The sequence below is a fragment of the Anolis carolinensis genome, chromosome 2 (assembly GCF_035594765.1).
Source record: "Anolis carolinensis isolate JA03-04 chromosome 2, rAnoCar3.1.pri, whole genome shotgun sequence".
NCBI lineage: Eukaryota > Metazoa > Chordata > Lepidosauria > Squamata > Dactyloidae > Anolis > Anolis carolinensis.
The window spans coordinates 288,844,724-288,869,355 of record NC_085842.1 but is presented as its reverse complement, the minus strand read 5'-3'; the positions used below and the strand labels follow the sequence as shown (position 1 = coordinate 288,869,355).

At 38.1% G+C, this 24,632-nt stretch overlaps 1 protein-coding gene across 1 annotated transcript; it reads right to left on the bottom strand.

Annotated features, from left to right (window-relative positions):
- Positions 1-1,970: 1,970 nt before the first annotated feature.
- aggf1 (angiogenic factor with G-patch and FHA domains 1) lies at positions 1,971-23,232 on the bottom strand. Its single transcript, XM_003216305.4, has 14 exons — positions 22,815-23,232; positions 19,637-19,739; positions 18,060-18,244; positions 17,234-17,380; positions 16,252-16,440; positions 10,332-10,671; positions 8,579-8,690; positions 7,790-7,841; positions 7,580-7,681; positions 7,174-7,339; positions 6,143-6,225; positions 5,059-5,186; positions 4,648-4,747; positions 1,971-3,396 (listed from the first exon to the last, which is right to left on the bottom strand). Exons 1-14 carry the CDS (start codon positions 22,950-22,952, stop codon positions 3,199-3,201), a joined length of 2,043 nt encoding a protein of 680 aa, XP_003216353.2. The 5' UTR covers positions 22,953-23,232; the 3' UTR covers positions 1,971-3,198.
- Positions 23,233-24,632: the final 1,400 nt, after the last annotated feature.

Genomic DNA, 24,632 nt, shown 5'->3' with positions numbered 1-24,632 from the left:
GTCAGGCCACAGATTTCAAAATTTCATTTCTCTCCACAGGTTAAGAAAGCTGTGAAATTGGACGGTAGAGCCTTGCAGCAATGAAGTTCTTACATCATGTGTTTGGAAGAAAGAGAAGAAAAACACAATCTTATTTTTTTTTTAAAAAATGTTCTGCCAACATGTCAGTTTTGACACTTTAGAAGGGGCAGAGCTTTTCTAAACCATGGAAAATATATGCACCTTCACATTTTAAAAAGACTTAACTAATTAACATGCTCAATAAAGTTAAATAAACCCTGCCCACCTCTAAACCACTCTAAATATTTCATATAGTCATAGATTTGGAAGAGACCCCAAGAGCCATCCAGTCCATTCTGCCAGATAGGAACACAGTCAAAGCACTCCCCACAGATGACCATGCAGGTTGTTTAAAAACATCTAGATTCCATGACGCTTCGAGACAGCAGCATATTCCACTGCTCTTACCTTAGGAAGTTCTTCCTGATCTTTAGATGGAATCTCTTTTCCTGTAGTTCTAATTTGTTGCTCTGTATCCTTGTCTCTAGAGTCTAGAGCTGGTAGGCTGTTCGGAATTGTGGGAGTTGAACTCCAGAACACATGGAGGGCCGAAGTTTGCCCATGTTTGGGCTAGAGCAAACTTGCCACCTCCTCAGTGTGACATCATTTCTGATATTTAAACATGGTGATCACGTTTAGAGCTCACGGTGAAAGCTCTTAATGACTTTCATTCTACTGCATGTGTATTAATATGTTTTTAAAGTAAGTTTTGAGACCTGCATTTCCATACTTTTACGATGAAATGGTGCAATCTGAACCCCTCTTGAAATGTTACACAATTAGAATGATCACAGCTGTAATAATTAAATTATGGAAAACCTACTTGATTAAAGGCAGTTTCAGTAATACATTGCTTGATGTGACTTAATTTTTAGAAGTTGATTGCAATAGAAACATGGAAGCACTGAGGTGGACAATACAATTAGATTAAAAATTGTGTGTGTCTAATACTGCTATAAATGCCATTTCAATTCATAGAGTGTCAAACTGCAATCTGCTTCAATAAGAAGCCCAGTGATTTCTGAGCTAAGGTGAGATTCTTCCAATGGTAAGAAAAAGACTGATGTGGCAGCACCTGGATCTAAATGGATTATTTCTTGGAACCCTGACTTGAGAAAGTGGGTTGGTTGGTAGATGGCAGGGATCCTGAGCTGGGCTTTGACAGTCTCCTATACCACAGAAACAGTTGTGCCTTTGGTTCTCCAAAATCAGACTTGCAAGAAGTGAATGCTGTTTTCTCCCACTGCTGCATGAAATGTATCAAACAATTTGCATAGCAGACTGTTAAGTAAGTCGTTTGAAGCCAGAGGGGTTGTTTACGCCATGTCTAATGCTTGATACATTTCTGAACAGTCAAAGCTGCAACACTTGAGCCTGAAATTGACTACAAATTGGATTTGAACATGTTTAGGATTAGGGCTGAATTATGGTCTCCTTCCAGGTTTGTGGTAGCAGTAGACTGTAAGAACCAGGAACACGATTCTTTAAAATTTAAATGAATGGAAAGTATTTTTGTAGTTCTGTGTCTCTTCTCAGACTACAATTTTTTTGGCCTGAAAAGTTAACTGATGCTGGAAAGCTTCTGTGATCAACAATCAATTTTTAAAATAGGTTTCTTTCCATGATTATTTACCACAAAACAGTCTCAAAACTAGAATTGGACCTTTAGCCTCTTCCAGAATTTTGCTAATGCTTGGAGTTGCTACTTTCCCACTCCTCCTTTAAGTCCAATAAGGCTGTACAGAAGAGGACTGAGAATTCTTCCTAAGGTGTAAGTCAGTTTAAGCAGTTCAGCATCTTTAAATAAACAAAATGGTAACTCTTGAGGAAACATGCTATTAGAAACTGCAATAATTTTAACATAAGAGTACACATGAAACTCAGGAGAAGCATGAAGTGCAGACACCTGGTAAATTGAAAGCATTATTTTATTGAGATTTCAATAAATAAGTATTCTGTTCTGGAACAGAGAAAAACAATATTATTGGGCTAAGTTCCATTGCCAGCAATGGATACAGAATAGGCCTAACAGAGTTATAATGGTGGTCAGCAGAAAACCTCGAGCCACTCCAGTGAATTTGTAAAGGCCTACTGCCACACGGCGTGAAGGTGCAGCATCTCCTAAGGCTAGTCCACACATGGATGCGATGGGGCACCCTTCTAGTGGCTTCATGACAGCATGCCACTTGTACCCCATAACATGGACAACTGTCCAAGCCATGTTGCCTTAATGCTGTGGTCCCATCCAGCATTTGAAAAAATTGTGGCAAAGCCAGCAGCCTCCTGACATTTCCCCCTTGCCATCTGGTATTAGCATGTATGCACTACCAGTGAAACCAATAGGATGTCCTTTAAGAATGCAGTACAGACTTCCGAAGTACCACTTCAAAATGCACAAATGAATATTTCTACCTCAGATCTCCCTGCATATTGTTAGTAAGTATTGAGAAGATCAGGCTACAGTTGTGCTTGCATGCTAAGTGTTCAAAGTGGCTCCTTGGGTACAGGACTCACCTGACACCCCCCCACCACCACCACCACCACCACTTTGGTTTCTGCCACAAATATTGCTCTTAAGAGTGTCCTTTCAATTTTTAATGTGTAGAACAGATTTGGATATCATGGCAGTTTCACAACAAGCTACCCAAATTCTTCACAGAAGAAAACATGCTCTTTTTGAGAAATACATTCTTGTTCATTGTTTCCTCATCCCAAAGAACAATAACACATTTACAATAGATGTCTCACTTGTGAACTTCTAGAAAGTCCAATGATTTCATAAAGAAGTGGATCACTACTGATTCTTTCAGGTTAAGGATACCTAATTTGAACATAGCACAGCCAGTCGTTTTGCATAAGCTCATTAGATCCACAGTCTGAAAACAGACTAAAATAATTGCTATTTAAGTGAGCAAATAACATCTCTCCTAAATTTCCTGGTTGTTCCACAATATAAATCTCAAATCCCTTTAATTAAAACCGGCACTATTTTAGTTCATGAATATCTTACACTCAGAAGTAAAACAAAAACATAAACCAAATAATAGATTGCAGGTGATCTACCTATAAAGCTGTCTAAGAAATATACAGTACTAAAAGTTATCTAACATACTTTAGCAAAAAATAAAAAGGTTCTATTTAAATTAAATCAGTTTCATTCTGTAGATCCTTAGATACATTCTTCTTGGATTTAGAGTTCTGGAAATTTTCTGCAAATCTTTCTCTTGCTTTATCCCAGTTTCTTTTGTTCTTGGTGTTGATGATCTGAACGTCTTCAGTAGAGATAGGAATACTTGAACCAAGGCCAGCATGTTTTCTGTGCAGCTGAAGCTTGATCTGTCAGGTATCAAATTCATATAAATATATGTTCAACATATTATTTTATAACCTTGGCAGCATGTGGAAATCTGAGAACTACTTTGCTAGTTTTAATGTATTTGTTATGAATTTTATGCTGCCATTTTGGTTTGGGGAACACAATGTGGCTAGTTGCAAACTAATGCAAAACAATACAATCCTTACATTTTTAAAAGTCTATAATGTTAAATGAGGATAGATATTAACAAGGAACAGTATCAGATGTTGCTACTTTCCTATAATTTGCAATGGCCACTTAGGCTGAATGTTTATCAAATACCCTTTTTTTATATATAGTGTAACGTGGTAGTTGCAGTTTGATATTTCTTACAAATCTCACTTTCAGCTGCTTTGAGTCTCATTTAAGAAGGGAAAACAGGATATTATAATTATGATGGTAATTATGATATTGATATTTCAGGCATGTGAGCCATGACTGAAGGGAACAGCTCTTTGACTTCTTTGCTATGGCTCCCTGTTTATGTGGTTTTGCTGTCCTCTTAAAGATCTAATTGTCACAGACCTTATTGCCTTTATTAAGGCCTTTTGGGCCCCAATTGTGTCTTTAGTAAGTTTACATGGTTGCAAACTATTTTACCCTTTCAAACTGTTCTCCCATGGTGTATTGTACATGTTTTAGTCAGTTTAAATTATTTTTAGTATTTAAACTTGTTTTTCCTGTTTACAGCCCTGAGGTTCCATGATATAGATGGGATGTAAATATTTTGACAAAATAAAATAAATAATAAATTGAGTTCAAACAGCTGCCTTGGGCTACCCATACCACACATAACAAAGACCTGCCCAGTCTGTTCATTTACCCAAGGTTTATTTACATAATGCAAAATATGAAACATCTGGAATGGCTACTCGCTTTTTGTTTCTCTACAGCCATCATAGTTCTTATACACATTTCATCATCATCATCCAATTAATAAAAAGATTTGTTAATCAATTCTTCCCAATTCAGCAAAATAATTTATCCAAAAGATAGCATAAAGTATCTTCTCAGTACAGTCTGCTAACAATACAAGGCACGATCGGCACAAGAAGTGCCGATACTTCAGTGGTAATTACTCAGGCATAGAAACCCTAAACATCCACTGGAGGGAAATCCCCTTTTTCTCCCTCTTTATATGTATGTATGTATGTGTGGGCACTATTCAGAAATAATTATGATTTCAGTGGGATTGCAATTCCTGTGGAATCTGTATAATGAAATACACCTACCGGATCCTTTATTCCTCCACCTTTCTTTCCAAGTCCTTCTCCTTTCTTCCATCCCATTTTCTCCAACATCTTATGACCTCTGTTGCTATCACTAATTTCACTGTCAAAACAAAAGGTAAAAACACAACATTAAGAAAAGTGTATATTATTTGCGGGAAAGGTGTTTCTAAAACAACTTCAGTAAGTAAATTAGATCATTAAATTTATCTGTAAGCACATTATTGAAGTTATTTAATTTGTGATTACAAAAAGCATGTGGCACACACTTTTTGTAATTACAAATTAAATAAGTTGGATTATATACATAATCATACATATACATATACACACTTAGTGAATTGCCATGACACACAAGTGTGTAAGAATAACAACCATAATATATTCAAAACAATAGAAATCAAAATGACTTACACATGTATAGAGGCTGGAGCATCGTCTCTGTGAAAATTTCCTTCACTTCCAACGGTTTCACGGCGTTTTTCTGCTCTGTCTTTGTAATTTGGATTTTTTATAGCTTTATCGTTTTCATATTCTGTATTCTTTTCAAAAACACAAATCATGTTTGTTATTTCCCCCCCCCAAAGAAACACGAGCACGCACTTATAGCTAGTTAAACCAGTTCACTGAACATTGTTCCATACTTTGTCAGTGATTTTAGAAATATTACTTTTCTCAAATTTCAAATTTAGGAAGAGGTAGTGAAGACGGGGGGGGGGGGGGGGGGTTGAATACATTCCTTATGAGGAAAGTTAATGTTAAGAAAGAAGATACAATTAATGAAGAAGGTAACATGGCAGGTTTATAAAACTTGCCTGATCTGGAGAAAGTGCTACTTTTTTCTCCTCATAATATCAGGATTTGGGATCATCAGTGTCAACTAGTAATGATGGTTTTAAGACACTTCCAAATTCAGAGGTCAATTTTTTAAAGCACTGAATACAAGTTTCTGAGAAAACTGGCACATAAAGCAACTGCCATATTTTAATTCTTATCTTACCACACCTGTAACTATAAAGTGCAACTATTAGAAAGGGATTCTCAAATCCATTTGCTGTAACTCATGTATAATTCTACAAATTTTAGTCCAAAAATCAGCCTTAAAAACCTGGGTTGATAAGTACTGTACGTTAATTCTTATAAAAAAGGAACCATTCCCATCTCTGAGTATGGTGGCAAAAGGTGAGAACTTAGCCCATCCTGGGAGAACCTAAAAGAAGAAGTAATCCCCTCTACTCTCTCTGCCATGATGCCACTTTGGCCTTTTAGGGTGCCTGAATAAGGAAAATGGCCGAAACTGTGGGCAGGGGCCGCTGCCCCCCTTGAGGTGGGACTAGCAATTTCCGTTCTCTGTGGGATGACCCTTGACTAATTAGTAAATCATATCAAAATGCATAATTTTGACCCCAAACCTGCCCTTGACTTAAACATGAGATTGACATATATAGAAGTATACATGGTATGTATAAACATATCTTTTTTTAAAAAAGAGACATACCTGCAAACCATATTTTACACGTATTTGTTTTAATTCTTTTCTTCTAATTAATTCCTTTTCTTCCTTTGTCAATGAAAGGCCAACTAAAAGAACAGAAAATATAATTTCACTTTTTAAAAAAGACCACAGTAAAATGTCCATCCAGAGAAGACAATCGGATAAGAAAAAAATTGATTCAGATCATGTTACATAATGTAAGGTGGCAATTTGCAATTCTGCACAAAATGCTTGAATCTAATCAAACTAAGGAGACGAGTTACACATACACTCAAATCCAGGGGTAGTCTGGAGCACTGCAATAGATAAAAGGGAATGGTGGTGCGTGGCCATGTGGACAATGGACTGCTTCAAAGTTGAGTCGGTCCAGCTGTATGGATGGTAGAGCTGCTCCAGATGTTTGTCAAAATTTCATAGCATTAACCAGTTTTACCGTGTTAGACACTGGATGCCCCTGCATGTCATTTGAATTTCCAGGAATTGTTTCTGATTGAAACCAGAGTATAGGACCAGTGCAGACAAACCCTAACTACAGCCATCATTTATACTTGTGCCTTATCCTCTATTTCCTGTTAGGATTCAGATTGTCCAAACTTCATGACCCTAACATCCTCCCCTCCTTCTCATCTTGTCCAAAGACAATGCTCAACGTGTGTATCTGGATGATCCTAATACCCTAATGTCACCAGACCTAGTGCTTGTATTGGAGAACACCAGTGAATATGAGGTGCTGTTGAGTTAAATTTCAGAGGAAGGAACTGGCAAAACCATATCTGGGTATTCCTTGGTTAAGAAAACCCTATGAAATCCATAGGTCAGCTGATGACTTGAAAGCACATACAAACATGATAAGGATACTGTTTGTGTAGGGATTTGGAAGTTTTACTAGAGACCAACAAAGCTTACTTTGCTTTATGTTTACTTGGTGAATCATTTATTTTATTAAAAATATCTTATTAAGAACATGTTTCCATCTATGTTTTTCCCCTGGAAGTTGCCAATGAGATGTTTGTAACCAACAGTTTATCACTTACCAGAAGATTTGTTTTTCTTATCAAGGCGTAGATGGGCTCTCACCTGCCCTGGCTCACATCCATCACAGGTTTCACTGCCAGGATGTATGTGAAAGGATAATACTGTCTCCCCAATCTTCACTTCATCTCCATGTTCCAAAACTTGGGGCTCACTTTTTGCTTTGGGCTATGGCCAGAAAGAAAGAAAAAGAAAAATCCAGGCTACAGAAAGTAAATATTGATAAAAAGGTGTGGGGCCTATTGCTTCAAAAAGGACAATAAACGATATGGAATATCATAAAGAAAATGCAAGTGGCAACAGCACTACAAAGACACTGCATGTTCAAAGCAAAGATATGGCAATTTTCCCTGTTGGGCAAACCCACAGGATTGAACAACACAATACTTTCCCCTTTTTAATACTCACCTGCAGAATTGGATTTCCATTAACAACAGTACCATTTTGACTGCCTTGATCCACAAGAACATAGCTTTGCAATTCGTGATCAAAATATACTTCTGCATGAAACTAAAAAAACAAAAAGATGTTTCTTTAACAATGTATGATATAACTTAATTGTTTTTATATTTCCTTAATAGATTTTGAATTATATATGGAATTCTATCAAGAATTTACCTTACTAACGCCCACTTCTGGAATCTGGAGCGTGTGTTCCATATTTTTTGCTCTGTAAAAGGATGCAATAATTAAGGAACATCAGGAAATGGCTTGAGACTGCCTTAGGTTATCAACAGTACACTTTCATCAATGGAATTAGAACTTTAAGAAAGGACATCAATCTCTAGTAAATAACCTCTAATTCTTCCCAGAACAAGAGTTCCAAGGAGAACTGCTGAAATGCTACATTTAGTTTCAGTATGAAAAGGGGTGATGGCCTTGCATAATTTACTGCTAAATGAGCTAGTGAAAAAAAAATACAAAACATGTACTGTACTGGTTCTTAAGATACAACATAGGGAATTGTATTCAGAAAGTTTTCTACTGCTTTGGCCAGATTCTAACAAAATCAACAAGGGCACTTAACCACCAGAATAGTAATTTGAATGGAGACAGGTTGGAAATATGAGAAAACGTTTGGCAGCTTTCTTCTGCTGATGCACATATACATATATCAACCTGTGGTAGCTTTAAATACCCATTCAAACAAAATTCCACACAAGAATTCCCTTTGTTCAGCTGCTCAGCACGTATTCCTCCTATACTACAATATGAGAACCAGATAATGTTAGTCAAATACTTTTTAATTGGGTCGTGTTGCATGAAAAGTAACTAAATGAATTTACCATAAGTATATATTTTAGTTTCACTACAAATGGGAGTCTTTGGCATTTCAAATAAAATAAAAACTAGGATGTAAAAAAAGGCAGCCAGTTCTGTTTTCTCTTCTACATGTACTTGCATTACCTTCCAATTGTGGCAGGTTTGACAGCTGTGATGATATACAGAGATCCCATCTGGAGTACAGGTGATCTAACTACAATCACTCTAATACAAGGTGGCCAGATCTTGTCTGCATCTACATCAATTTTAAACAGAAACATAAGGGAAAATAGTAATTCTTTTGTAAAACCTTTTTATTTTCAAACTATCAGTATAGCCTAGTCATTAAATCCATTTAAACCATGCCTCCCCGAACTGGTGCCTTCAAGATGTGCTAGACTAGTGCTTCTTAAAGGTGCCTCGTAAGAGAAAATGGGGGTTGTGAAAAATTTTGAAACAGTAACAACTTTCTGAATACCGCTTAGTGGTTGTTTCAGTTATTTACATAAATCTGTTAGGAGGCCTGCACAATCTGCAACCCTTCAGCTGTTTTAGGCTTCAACTCCCAGAATTCCTGACCACTGAACAAGCTGACTAGGGCTTCTGGGAGTTGGAGGCACAAACACCTGGAGAGCTGCAGGTTGGAGAAGCCTGGTAAGACATTCCTCTTGGACTAACTTGGCTCTAGGCATTCAGATACAAGTGGCTCAGACCTGGCTGTGATATCCTTTTATGAGAATCACAGCTTCCCTGTGCTAGAGGGGAGGAAGTGCAATCACTAGAATAATGGAACACTATCATTGTACCTACAACATTTCTACCATCGATGGCATCAGGTTAAGGAAGGCAGGGTCTAACAGATGGGTCAATGTATCAAACTAGGTGAAATGAACTGTACATGTGCATTCATTTGAAAAAATGATAGGCATAATTCGAAAAATTAAGACATCCAGAAACCCATCTAACTGACCACCAGAACTATTACTGTTGGGTCAGAGAGATGCATTTTGGTTACATATGTGAAAAACGCAGATAAAACAACATTAACAATAGTTTCTGGTAGAAATTGAGGCCAACAGATAGAAGACCCACTACTTCTAAAAGCAGAAAGAAAAACCATACTAAATTCTCAAAGTGATCCAGAGATAATATGGTCATATTAGGTGAAAAGGAAAGCTGCTAGACCTGAGAGGACAGCTTTTGAGAGGAATACTATGGGATGATTTTCTAAAAGCCCTGACAACTTCACAAACACCTAGAAATGTGTTCAAATGAGGTAGATATTTTTATTACCTTCTGCTATAGATACCAACCACTTGCTTAACATTCAATATGCCTTTCAACTGCAGTTACTATGGGAGGGGTTGTAAAAGGAGGGTATTGTTCTATCCTGCTATGCACCTCATAGGTATCTGATTGGCCACTTCTATAGGAACAGAAAGCTGGCTTAAGTAGTCCTCTTGAATGATCCAAGATAATTATGCTTAAATTCTTATGAGTAATATTTAATGGTACCAAGACAGAAATGAACCACCTTTATGAATGCTAAATTCCAGAGGCAGGCAGACATGTTCACAGTGTGGACCAAGCAAGTAGGAAAGTAACATATATATTTTAAGAAGCCTATTTCAGCACCGTGTCACCTAAACAGTCCAATTAGTTATGCAGATTGTTTAATACATGTGATACATAACAAAATTTGTACAATACTACAATCCACATTTAATTCAATACTGGAACATTATACAATGGAGAGACTATCGGGCAATTTTTGTAATTTCAGTGCAGACACTGATTTTGTCTTAATTCAAACTTACAGATTTCAGTTTTTGCCATTATCTATTTTGTTTGTTCACCAACCTGCAATTATTTAAGAATATTTGGTAAAAAAATTCACCTTCACTGTCATTATCTTCTGAATTTACAGTGTCGTCACTTGACACTTCATCTTCACTGCTATACTCTTCTTGTTCAGAGTCTGTAATTTCACCTTCTTCTGGTTCACTCTCAGACTCTGTTTTACCGTCATCTATAGAAGTACACTGTGTGTTCTTGAGCTGTAAATTGGTGCTATTTGGAATACTTGAGTCTTTGATTATTAAGCTGTTTCTTCTATCAATGTCCAATTTAGCTTTTTTCACATGTAGAGAGTCTTCCTCCTCAAGCAAGCTTACTTCATCAGTGGTAGAAAGGCAGTTCAAACTGTTGGAAGATTTCTGTTCATCTGTGTTCAATTCCTGAAGATTTACAGAGAATGAAACTTGAGAATTTTTTTTATTAAAATGAACTGGATTTTGTGAACCACTAGACACAAATATGCGAATAAGCTGGTATATTTAGAGATACCTGTTGTAATAATATCAAGTGATACCTGATCATCAGTTCAATTTATTGTAAGCCATTATGGTAAAATCCTCTTCAGTGTTGACTATTAGTCAACTTACCCTCAATCTTCAGGTCCCATCATTAACTTTTTAGTGTCAGTCTTTTTTTAACCAGGCAGTTCTATCCATTTCAGAGATTTCTATATTAACGTTTCTTGATCCCTCTGACCAATTAGCATTTCCTGTGTTTTCTGCCTCATTTTCTCTCAGCAGTGAAACCACCAAACTGATCAGCAAACCAACCAAATTGTCAGAAAGCATACGGGAAGCAGACACAATATTTTCCTAACAATTTTTTCTCCTAGAAAACACCATAGCCAGGCCTGAAGCTCCTGCAGCATTAGCTAGCTAGACAAAAAAGTAGGCAGGCCCGAGTTTCCTTCTAAAGTGCACGCAATTCCCAAGTCACAAACAAGGTAGGTTCTGTCGATTTGTTCTTAAGTTGAATTCGTTTGTAAGTCAGAACAGGTGCATTTTTTGAGTGTAACTCCAGCCAAAAATATATGTTTCAGTCTTGGATAGCATACAGAAGGGTAATCATCCATGTGGTGTTTGTTTTGCTGTCTTGTGCCCGTTTATAAGATTTCACCTTACTTTCTGTTTCTGTGATAATTGAATTTTAAAAAATTTGGTTTATTGTGGAAAAAAGGATTGATTAGAAAACTTTTCCCCATAATAACTCTTCCAGGAGTGAATTTCTTTTCCGAGGGGTAGATTTCTCTCATTTTCTGTTGTTTCAACCCCATTATTGTGAGTAATTTTTAAGTTGGGTGTTTGTAATTTGGGGACTGCCTGTAGTTAGTTACATCAACCCTCTTTGAGGAAGATTTGTTAGGACGAAAAAGCTACCAGGAAGCAAGGATTGGTGACAGAGCTTCAGTTGAGACACCTTTCCCTCCAGGATAACTCTTTCAGAAGTGAATTTCCTTTGTGAGGGATAGATTTTTCTCACTTCATGTTGTCCCACCCCCATTCTTTACTATGAGTCATTTGTAAGTCAGATGTCTGTAACTCGGGGACTGCCTGTACTTTGGTCAGGAGGCCACCAGTGAATACCAAATGCTGTAGGCTGTATTTCACAGGAACCAACTGGCAAAAGCACCAACAAGTATTCTTTGTCTAAGAAAACTGTATTAAATTCATGAGGTCACTATCAGTCAACAGGTGACTTGAAGGCACACACAAGAGTAGTGTGTACTTACAGATACATTACAGTCTTACTATACTAGTTTTTATAATCTGAAAATGAGAACTACTCCATGAGTGTGTTAACACCCTGATCAAGGTAGTTTCAAGAGAAAAATACCTATCTAACATTCAATGCTAAAATCCTCATCCTAGATGTTCTTTTTTGATTTGCTATCTCACTACCAGGTAGCATTTCTTCACAGTTCAAACAGCATCACCTCTAGAACTGTTAGTACACTCTCATCCATTGCTGCACACAGGGGCAAATGGAATCAGAGATATCAATTAAATAGATTTTTGCAACCATGCAGTATTGAGAACATCAGTTATTTGATATGTAAACAATGCAACTATTTCATATGAAATTTGGATTCATCTAATAGATGCTATAGTAATTTACGGTTATACTGAAGTGCTTAAAGCTAACTTTTTTGTATATATTTCAGATGTCAATATTAATGTCAAAAATACATAGTATGATTTTACATAGGATTTGTGTTACATTAGAACAGTAAAGACAAATATCACTTAAGTAAAATAAACATTAAATATTAAATAACCAAAAAATTATTCAATTTCAGTCCCAACAGTATGCTGACAATCCCCAAAGGTTTCAATAATGCCACCTGTGTTTAACATTCAAGAGATTCCTGACCTTTGTAGAGCAAAGAACCAGTTAGCCTGCCCATCTTGACTTCAGTCACAGCCAGAGACACATTTACGTATCTGTTTGCCTAACCACCTATTAAGGATAATAGTATGGTTTTCAATGTAAATCATGGTGAATTCTCCCCAAACCTCTTGTTCAGTTGCTGATCAATTTCTCTGTTTGCTGTGTGCCGTAGAAAAGGGTTAAGGTAGAGGCAGTGGGCGGGGTCATGTAAATTAAGGAACCATGAAATGTCTATTCTGGAAGAAAAATATAATATCTAGGATGAAATGCTACCTGTATGAAAGCCTTCACTTGAGTGGTGGGCAGGATGATGTTTGTGTCTGTCAGGGGGCTACCGATCAAACTGAGAGCGCTCCCAAACTGCGCCTTTTCCAAACACCCTGTATAACTGGCCCTACTTTACTCTTCTAAACTTTATTTCTACCTAATTTCTACAAATCAAATTGATCAACCTAAAAGTAACGAAACTATTTTCCAAATTAGCCAAAATGAAGCCAGATTATATTAAAATAAAATCATCCAAGCAGATAACAAACTTCTAATTGGAAAAAGCTGTATTTGTTCCGTTTAAAAAAGTCTATGCTGGTTGGGCATCAACTTTTATATACTGCCAAATTATAAGCACACACTGATCTGAGATATCTAAGATTTGTCTTCCAATTCAACAATTTCCATTAGTGTAAAGCTCTTATACGAAGTACAGAAACATAAATGTTGGATTATATGAAATATCAGGCAGAACAAAAAGTAATTAAAGAAGATATGACAATTCCCTGATAGCAAATAATTGCATTCATTAGGGAGACAATGCACACCAGCAAAAGCAGCAAACAGAAGTATTACTGAAAACAGAAATTAGGTGGCTGTACATCGATACTGACCACATACAAATGAAGCTTAATATGAAGCTTGTCATATGTGGCAAGGGCAAAGCTTCTGACTCTTAAGACAAATGATTAATCATCATTATCATTTACAAACCATCTCTAATGATACTTATGGAATTCTGGAATTTTGATGATATACCAATTCTCTGCCAGAGAACTTTGATGCACTCCCCTGAACTATATAACAGAATTGTAAATACTCTATCAAACTATCAATTCCTGGATTCCACAGGATGGAGCCATGGCAGTTACAGCAATTTCAAACTATTATACATGTCAAGTGGAGCTATTTTCAAATCTTCCAGTTAAGTCACCTTTTCAATATATTAAGTCTTGAGTTCATGTTTTCTTTTCTCACTAATCATTACATTAGAAATATAATAATATTACTACTAATAATAATAATAACAACTTTATTTTTATACCCTGCCTCCATCTCCCCGAAGGGACTCGGTGCGGCTTGCATGGGGCCAAGCCTGGGTAATTACAATCATCATCAGAAGAAAAAATATATCACATAAAAACACTTCACATCACCATTATACTCATTAAACATTAAAAAGCAGTAATATCAATTAAACATAATCTTAAAAACTGAGCAAAGATTATAAAAACGAACTGGGCCAAAGTGCACATAGAGTATATTGTAAACTAGGAAATGAAGTAGAAAGCCCAAGTGCTGCAATTAATAGGGGAATTTGGGCTGAGGTACTGTGCCTGGTGGCACAGTGTGTTAAAGCCCTGAGCTGCTGAACTTGCGGACCAAAAGATCCCAGGTTAAAATCTTCACTTCACTTCACTTTATTTCTTAATTAGTCGCTCTCCACCAGAGTGCTCCGAGCGACTTACAATTTAAAATATCATTCCACAATATAAAAAACATTCATCATAAAAACATTCAACATAAAAACATTCAACAGTGACTATTTGGCAAATTAGATCTGATTTACTTAAATGCACAACCAAACAGCCAAGTCTTGAGCGCTTTTCCAAGAGGTCGCAACTCCGACATTGCTCTAAGATATGGAGGCAATGAGTTCCACAGAATTGGAGCATAGATCGAAAAGGCTCTACACCTTTTAGCTTCCATGTGTACCTCCCTAGGGCCCGGTACGTATAGGAGATTTTCCTGGGAGGATCGAGGTGACCACTGATGGAAAAAAGGAATGAGGCGGTCCCTAAGATATATTGGTCCTTGGCCATTTCGAGCTTTAAATGTCATGAGCAGTATCTTGTAAGAGATCCGATGTTCTATTGGTAGCCAATGCAGTTGTTTCAGAATCGGTGTAATATGGGATCTTATAGATGATCCTGCTAGCAGCCTGGCTGCCGCATTTTGGACCATTCGGATCCCAGGAGCAGAATGAGCACCTCAGCTCCTGCCAACCTAGCAGTTCGAAAACATGCAAATGTAAGTAGATCAATAGGTACCGCTCTGGCAGGAAGGTAACGGCGCTCCATGCAGTCATGCTGGCCACATGACCTGGAGATGTCTATGGACAATGCCGGCTCTTCGGCTTAGAAATTGAAATGAGCACCAACCCCCAGAGTTGGTCACGACCTGACTTAACGTCAGGGGAAACCTTTACCTTTAGATGTTGAAATTGTTTCTAACTGATGGGATAGAATAAAGTGCATTGGATATAGTAATGGTCACTGGGATGGGAACCTGACATAGGATGAGTATTCACTCTCCAAAAGCCTGCTGGAAAAGCCAGGTTTTTAAGCTTTTCCTAAAGACTAACAGGGTGGGTGCCCGCCTAATCTCCCTGGGGAGTGAGTTCCAGAGCTGGGGGGCCACCACGAAGGAGGCCCTCTCCCTCGTCTCCACAAGCCATGTTTGAGATGGAGGCGGAAGCGAGAGGGTCTCCCCCGACGATCGAAGAGATCACGCAGGTTCATGGGGAAAATGCTGTCACGAAGGTACCGTGTTTCCCCAAAAATAAGACAGTGTCTTATATTAATTTTTGCTCCCAAAGATGCTCTAGGTCTTATTTTCAGGGGATGTCTTATTTTTCCATGAAGAAGAATTCACATTTATTGTTGAACAAAAAAAAGAGCATTTATTATATACTGTACCAGCATAACCAGATAAACTGTGAATCCTATCAAGAATTTCTTGTTGCTACCATTATTTCCATGTACAACACTCTATGGTACGTACATTTATCAATTCTGCATGCTCTGGTGTTCTGTCTGGTGGACATGCTTCCAAACAAAAACTTTGCTAGGTCTTACTTTCGGGGGAGGCCTTATATTTAGCAATTCAGCAAAACCTCTACTAGGTCTTATTTTTTGGGGATGTTTTATTTTAGGGGAAACAGGGTAGGTGGGTCCCGAACCGTTTAGGGATTTGTAGGTAATAACCTGCACCTTGAATTGGGCCCGGAAAGTAAATGGCAGCCAATGGGGCTTCTTGAACAGACAAAAAAAAAAGGAACAACAAGAAATACTTTATATCCACAAGCTTTAAGAAATAACATATATTAACTACGACCAATTCCTCACTACTTTATTTTCCATACCACCAGACTTCGCCACGGTAACGCGTGGCCAGGCACAGCTAGTTTTAAATATGATCCACAGCACCTCTATCATAAAATATGTATTTAAAATATTTATTTAAAATAAATGTATCCCAAAATATATGTTTACTAAAACAAAATTGCTTTTTGCAAAAGTTACCTTCTGTTCAGTTGCCACAGACCACTCTGCATCTTTTTTCTTCTTTTTGCTTTTTCTGTCTTTGCTATGCTGAGCATTTTCACTTCCATAAGACTGGAGATCCACTCGTGAATGGAACTGATATCGACCACTTTCAACATCACAATAGTAATAAATTCCAGTGGTGGGGTCATAATACAATTGGGATTCCTTTAAGAAAATTATTTAAAAGGAAATACATATTTTAAAACTTAATAAACAAGTCATACACAAAAATACCATGATCAAAAATGAAAGTATGCACAATTTTAGAAAACAGAAAGTAAGCAAGGATGAAGTATAAAACCAAATCTAAATCAGTAACAGCTTAAAAGATTTCAGTATATCAAGCAAAAGTTTAGCAAAAGTGTATGTACCTATCTGTATAAAAGATGGTAAATTATATTCGGGACCATCAAAAGAATTAAAATATGCATAAGCAAACCTACAGAACGTTCTGATGTTCTTATCATCTATGTATGGTACAATGTAGACTGGTAGAGACAATTTAGACATCCAACACTTCATAATTTAGTTCTTGAACATCCTTTGCATAGAAATGTGATATGCAGAAATTACTGAGTTAACCATTATTACGTATGTGCAAGTAAAATAGATCAAGTTGAAGGAATGGCCTTCACAGCTCACCTTCAGTACAAAATTGCACCTATCAAATCCTATTTGAGAAATTAACTTTTCCACTAAAGCAATGTATCAAAATTTTAGTATCAGCTTTCCAATAGAAGGTTTTTGTATTGTTCTAGACCTTTGTTATTACTAGTCTTGTGCCAATTTGTATGAAGTTGACAAGCTCCTTAGAAAGTGGTATTTCATTTTGGTGCTCATTATTTTTGTTTTCTTAGCGTTACTTATTACTTCAAGAAAAAACCATTCATAATCCGATTAGCTTATATTTGTTAGTAAAAATGTATTTATTTCACAAAGTAACTAATTGAATATTTACCGAATTATAATAAAATCCAGTGCTATGGTCATAGTATAATCCAGTACTTTCATCATATATGAATCCTGTTTGTGATACAGCAGCCTCTGCAGCAGCTCTTAGACTTTCCGCTAATGTACCTTCTGTTAACAAAAGATCTTCTGTTTTCTAAAACGAAATACAACAGGTGAAGCACAGAATATTTTACGAGTTGTTGTTTCCTACCACAAAAATACTAGAAAATATAACTCCCATAGATGGGAAACAGCATGCCAGAAATACTGATATTCCCAAGGCTGTTTTTAAGACTCTGATGGACCCTCCACTAACCACTCTGACAACTATAATAAGACTGTCTTATGCATTTTGTCCACTTTTTTCTACCTGTATTATTAGCACAAGAGTTAAATGTTGATCCCATTTCATTTATAATATTAAAATATGATGGTATATGACACTAATAATTAATTAATTAAGCTCTTTTTATGAAGCACCAGGAGTTGAGAATGGTTTTATTCTCTAGTGTGGATACAGTATGGATGAAAAAAATCAATAAAACTATCTGGAGAACTCAACCTCTTTCTTCATCCAAAATTGTATTGTTGACTGCAGCAACATAAGGTAGGATCACATTGTATATGAGAACATATGAAACAACAAGAGCCATAGTAGTTTTCTAAAAAGATGGATAAATGCATGCAGGTTCAATAATGCCTACTTAGCTAGTGTTTCATGGATCCGCTTTTAGACTACATAGGGCTGTCACAAAAATAATACATGATAAATGTACACATCAGCATCTTGGCGGCAGAACAGGATAGAACTATAACAACAAAATGCAGCTCACCTGATCATTGTGGATTATACAGTCATGTTCGCCTTGCTCATCATGCTTTGTGCCATTTACATGTGAATGATCACTTAACTGTAACTCATCTGCACTTTCGTAGTTCGGTTCTTTATTATCTGACTGCACTGGTACATTGGGTAAATCATGAGGATCAGAACTGTTATAATAATTATGGTAATAATCTGCAAAAAAAATGTAAAATGAGCCATATTTTATATAAATTATATAGTATTTCATTTCTATTAAAATGATAACTTATCTTCCAGCACACATGTAATACAAAAGTTCACAAGATTTTAAAATCACAATATAAAAGAAAATAATTGATCGAATTAAAAATTCAAAAACAATATAGCTGTATTGGTCTACTGCACTTAAAAAGGAAAGTTAGATGGGGAGAACATCTGTAAAACTAACTGGTTTATTTCAACATGAGCTTTTGTAGCTTTCAATACACTTCCTCAGATGCCCGAAGAACTGAAAGCTCCACAAAAGCTCATGCTGAAATAAACCAGTTGGTTTCCCCATTCTATTTTTTTATAAAAATATTCTATGATTCTATGATTTTAGAGATTTATTTATTTCGTGTCAAAAGCGTTGCATTTTAGAGATCAGAGCCACAGATAAAACAATCTGTAAATGAAACAAACACAAAACAGGGAAAAAAACTTGTGGGCAAAAGACATTCAGCTTATGAAGCTACTCCTACATCATAGCGCAAAATGTTCCTCAATACTAATGCAGTCAGTGAGAACACCTTGTCTCTGATCATCAGCTGGACACAGAGAAGAGCAATAGGCACACATACATAACCTCTTTGCTACTGTAGTTTCAAATGTAGCCCCACATTGAGAATATTACATCAATCCAACCTTAATTTTTTACATTAAGATTTAAATTAATATTTTCCCAAACTGTCTGATTACATGCAAATAAGGGCTACTATAGAACACAATTAAATCAGCCAGGAAAAGCCAATGTGGCAGAATGTTTAGAGCAGCAACATTAATTTAGTTACTTCTGTTACGTATGTACATCAAGAAGCAAAGCTACAAGTTTAAAGTCACTGAGCAAACCATCTGGCCTTGAACTCCAAGCCCTTAGAGAACCCTTGCTGTCCTGTAACAATCTCCAGTGAGGGGTTTGAAAGCATTCTCTTAATATCCATGCATGGAATTCAAATATCAAGGGTACCTAGAGGCATTTACATAGTATGTTCTTTGTTTTTGATTATTCTTTTGTCTTGAAAGTTTGCCCAAGCTTTAATCTTTGCAAAATATGGGAGCTAGATTTAAACAATTCGAACAAAGTTGAATTTCTATGTATTTATATATCAAAATACTCTTTGATTCCCAGCATTTGGCACTGATGAAATACAAATTCAAAATGGATGAATTATAAACTTGAAAGCCATGGTAAGAACAATTATAAAGCTTTTTACAGTGGACTAAATAATTTACATTTCTCTACCTCTTGAGATATAACTTATATCAAGGAAATAAATACAATAAGCAGTGGCCAATTAACTGTTTGACTATTTTAGTTATCGTTTCGTTGTACCATTGGCTAGTTACCTGAATCTGACCACGATGAAACATCTTCTGTCTGTACTTCTACAGTGCATGATGGCTTCTTGTTTCCTTTGCTTTCACTGATTTCCCTATTCAGTTCTTTAACCTGCAAAACAAGAAACGTACTTAGAAGTTGGATGAGAGAAAATCAGAAAGACTGACAGGAACACTTTACAGCCAATAATCAAGACAAAAAAGCCAGACATCAATGATAGTGGCCATACTTTCTATGTATAAAATCAAAGACCAGTTGGTCAAAAAAATTCTCCACCTACTTGCTATGTAGAAACCTTACAAAGTCCTCATGTATATCAGAACTTAATTGCTATTTTTACAAATAAGACCATGTACAACCTGGAGAAAAGGGGGACAAGTGCAATCTCTGGGCCCTCCATGGCTGTCAGCAATCAGTATAAGGTAATTTCATGAGGAGAGAGAATGCTGATATTCAGTACTACTATACCCGTCACTTGACCATACCAACATGGAACAATATAGGTCATCTGTAGGAATTTTATAGGTTCTCCAGATAATGTTATGGCATGCTTAAGGAAAGTTTCCTTGAAAAATGGCAAGATATGATAAATATGATAGATATAAAATAGAAAGCAATTTTTATAGATCTATAATAATATTAACTTTATTTTTATATCCCACCTCCATCTCCCCGAAGGGACTGGGGGTGGCTTACATGGGGACAAGCCCAATCCGTTCCTTTTACTCATCAGATGCAGGAAATCCTTTTACTCATAAGATGCAGACGCCCAGAATAGCAACTCCCACAATCTCTGGTCACTGGCGATGTTATGTGGGAAGATGGGATATGCCGGCTGTTTTTGACCTAAATTAATCCAACAGAGCACTCTGAGCAAGGGAAAAACAGAGCAGGATGGTTTTGCCATAACAGGAACATTTCTGAGGAAAGTTATGTTAGAGAGGAGGAAGGGGTGGTTACGCAACATTCAGCCCAGAAAACATACAACAACCCTGTTACGCAACAGTTTGTTGTTGTGATGGTGTGCCTTCAATTCATTTCTTATCATGGGGTTTTCTGAGAGTATACGACTTATCCAGGATTGATAGTTTGTTGAAGCACCATCACTCCTTGGCAGAGAAGAACTTGTAAAACTACAACGCCCAGAATTCCAAAGCACTGAGCCATGGAAGTTATAAAGTGATGTCAAACTGCATTAATCCTATACTAGGCTATGAATAGGAAGTATCTTCAATGCTCAATGCTATGTATCCACGGGAGTTGTAGTTTTACAAGGCCTTCTCATGGTCCCTCCACCCTCACAAGCACAGTTGGTGGGGATGAGGGAAACGGCCTTCTCAATGGTGGCTCCCCAAGCTTTGGAATGCTCTTCCTAAAGCAGTAGTTCCCAAACTTAGGCCTCCAGGTGTTTTGGACTTAAACTCCCAGAAATCCCAGCCAGCTTACCAGCTGTTAGGAACTGTGAGAGCTGAAATCCAAAACATCTGGAGGCCCAAAAGTTAGGAACCACTGCCCTAAACAAATTAAGACAGGATCTCTCCCTAGCTTCCTTTAGGAAAGAATTAAAAAACATGGATGTGGAAGCAGTCATTTGAAAATGCTTGATTTATCATCAATTGTGATGATGGTGGTTTTATAGCTATACCAATAACAACTGGCTTGAACTGGTTTTGCCTCTGGTGGACAATATGTCTTAAGGACTGTATGGCCATGTTCCAGAAGAATTGTTTTCTGACATTTCGCCCACGTCTATGACAGGCATCCTCAGAGGCTGTGAGATATATTGGAAACTAGGCATGGTAGGTTTATATTATCTATGGAAGGTCCAGGGTGGGAGAAAGAACTTTCGTCTGTTGGAGGTAAGTGTGAATGCTGTAATTATTCACCTTGATTAGCATTGAAAAACCTTGAAGCTGCAAGACCTGGCTGCTTTCTGCCTGGGGGAATCCTTTGTTGGGATGTGTTAACTAGCCCTGGTTGTTTCTTGCCTGGAATTCCTCTGTCTTCTGAATGCTGTTCTTTATTTACAGTCCTGATTTTAGAGTTTTTTAATGCTGGTAGCCAGATTTTGTTCATTTTCATGGTTTCCTCCTTTCTGTTGAAAACTCACAGCAACCCAGTGATTCCGGTCATAAAAGCCTTCGAGAACACAATATGTTTTAAATCCAGCGAAAAATTAATAATAATTCATGTTTTTTCTACTGTGTTATTGTTATGTTCGTCTGTTAGGTTTTGGAGATTGCCATTTATGTATTATGTATTTATTTTTGCTTTTTTTTTTTTAACTGTGTTTTATTTTCTGTAAGCTTCCCCGGGTTCTGTTTGGAAAGGGGTTGGGATATGAATAACAATTATTATTATTATTACAAGGCTTTAGCTTCTTGCATTACATCAGTGGTTCTCAAACTGTGGGTCCCTAAATGTTTGGCCTTCAACTCCCAGAAATCCTAACAGTTGGTAAACTGGTTGGGATTTCTGGGAGTTATAATATAATAATAACTTTATTATTATATTCCGCCTCCATCTCCCCAAAGGGACTGGGGGCGGCTTACATGGGGACAAGCTTGATCCAACAAAAATTAAAACCAAACACAGATTAAAACATATCTCAATAAAATCAACAACATTACAACAAGACAATAACATAAATACAGCATCATCAACAGCCAATAGTCTGAGCAGTACTGAGCTATAAACCAAAACACTTGGGGACCAACAGGTTGAGAACCACTATATTACATAGTGCCTCGGTTTCACTAAATCAACAATTCCCATGTATATCTTCGAAGTGAAGTGTAATAGAGGATGCACTTACACTGTAGAATTAATAGTCTGGCCCAACTTCCACTGCTTAATGATACGTGTTTCAAGGAGTTGTAGTTTTCCAAGACCTCTAGCCTATTTTGTTCATGAGTGCGGCTGTCTCATCAAAACTACAACCCCCAGGCTTCGATAGCATCGAGGCATGGCAGTTAAAGCAGTGTCAAACTGCATTCAATGGACAGAGAACAGCAGGCATGGGCAAACTTGGGCCCTCCCTCCAGGTGTTTTGGATTTCAACTCCCACAATTCCTAACAATCTCCCGGCTGTTAGGAATTGTGGGGCTTGAAGTCCAAAACACCTGGAGGGAGGGCCCAAGTTTGCCCATGCCTAGTGAATTAGATGCCCGTCATCGAAACTGGTACCTGTTTCCTCCACTTGGCGGCGGCGGCTTGGGCCTTGAGGCGGCGCTTCTTCTCCCGCTCCAGGCGGCTCCGATAGGCGCCCACCTCGGCCTCCAGCGCGGCCACTTCCTCTCGCAGCGTCTCCAGCTCGCCTGCCATCCTCGTTGCTGCCTTCTCGTGAGGGGGCGAATGCAGAGGCCTCCTCAGCGGGCCGGACTGGGGCGCAGCGGCCGAAAGGAGGAGGAGGAGGCGCGGCAACAAGGGGAAAGGCCGCGCATCAGAGCCACGGACCCACCTCGGCCGCCGCCTCCAACGCCCCTCGGCGCTGCCATGGCAACGGCCGCGCAGGAGGGAGGGGGCGGGCCCAAAGGTTTTCCCTGCCGGAATAAACAGCAGCCACTCGACTCTGAAAACTTTCTCGAGGACCAGAAGCAGGCCCGGATGTTACTCCTAACCAAAGAGGAAGTGACGTCCGGCGAAGGCGCGGACGTCACGAGGGAGCAACCAGTAGGTCCCCTACCAGGAGTTTTGAACTTCAACTCCCAGAATTCCTCATCGTTAACCTACTTGGCTGAGGCTTCTGGGAGTTGAAGTCCTAAACAACTTGGGCCTTCCCACAATGCCTAACAGCCTCAGGTCCTTTCCTTTTCCCCCTCAGACTCTTAAGCTGTTAGGCATTGTGGGAGTCGAAGTCCAAAGTGCAGGTTCCTCGCCAAACGACAACTCCCAAGATTCCATAGCACGGAGCCATGGCAATTCAAGTGGTGTCAAACTGCATTAATTCTGCCATGTAGCTGCAACCAGAATTTCATCTGGGTTGCTGTGAGTTTTCAGGGCTGTATATCTCCCGACGTTTCGCTCACATCTATGGCAGGCATCATCAGAGGTTGTCTGTTGGAAACTAGGCAGGTGGGTTTTATCATATCTGTGGAAAGTCCAGGCTGGGAGAAAGAACACTTGTCTGTTTGAGGCGAGGGTGAATGTTGCAATTGGCCACCTTGATTAACATTGAATAGCCTTGCAGCTATGTGGCCCAATTGCTATCTAAAGACCTGCTAAGAAAATCTAACAAATGCTGTATTCAGCAAAGGGAAAGAGGGATCCTCTCACCTTTGCAGGAGTCTACCTATACCATGCAGCTGTGAACAAGTCTCCATAGGGACCACCAAACGCAGTATTGCCCAAATATGATAAAAGAAACATGAAAGGCACTACAGACGAATCCAACCAGAGAAGTTAGCCATAGCAGAGCACTTGATGAACCAACCTAGACACAGCATATTATTTGAGAACACAGAAATGCTGGACCACTCTAACAACCACCATGTCAGATTACACAGAGAAGCCTCTGAAATCCACAAGCATGTGGACAATTTCAGCAGAAAGGAGGAAATCATGAAAATGAACAAAATCTGGCTACCAGTATTTTAAAAAACCTTCTAAAATCAAGTCAGTAAATAAAGAACAACACTCTGAAAACAGGAATTCCTGACATGAAACAAACAGGGCCATTTAACATCTCCCAACAAAGAATTCCCCCAGGCAAGAATCAGCCAAGCTTTGAATCTGCAAGGCCATTAAATGCTAATCAAGGTAGTCAATTGCAACATTCACACTTGCCTCAGACAAGAGTTCTTTCCCACCATGGACTTTCCACAGATATATAAATCCCACTTGCCTAATTTCCAACAGACCTCACATCCTCTGAGGATGCCTGCCATAGATGTGGGGGAAACTTCAGGAGAGAATGCTTCTGGAACATGGCCATACAGCCTGGAAAACTCACAGCAACCCAGTAATTGTGGCCATGAAAACCTTTGGCAACACATTAAACATCTC

Bases quoted from the DNA above. Each gene is read 5' to 3' on its own strand.
- aggf1 (XM_003216305.4), bottom strand. From the start codon at position 22,952: ATGGCAGGCGAGCTGGAGACGCTGCGAGAGGAAGTGGCCGCGCTGGAG. The intron at 19,740-22,814 runs GTACCAGTTTCG...CTTGTTTTGCAG, and splicing joins CCGCCAAGTGGAGGAAACAG to GTTAAAGAACTGAATAGGGA. The intron at 7,340-7,579 runs GTGAGTATTAAA...TTCTGGCCATAG, and splicing joins ATGGAAATCCAATTCTGCAG to CCCAAAGCAAAAAGTGAGCC.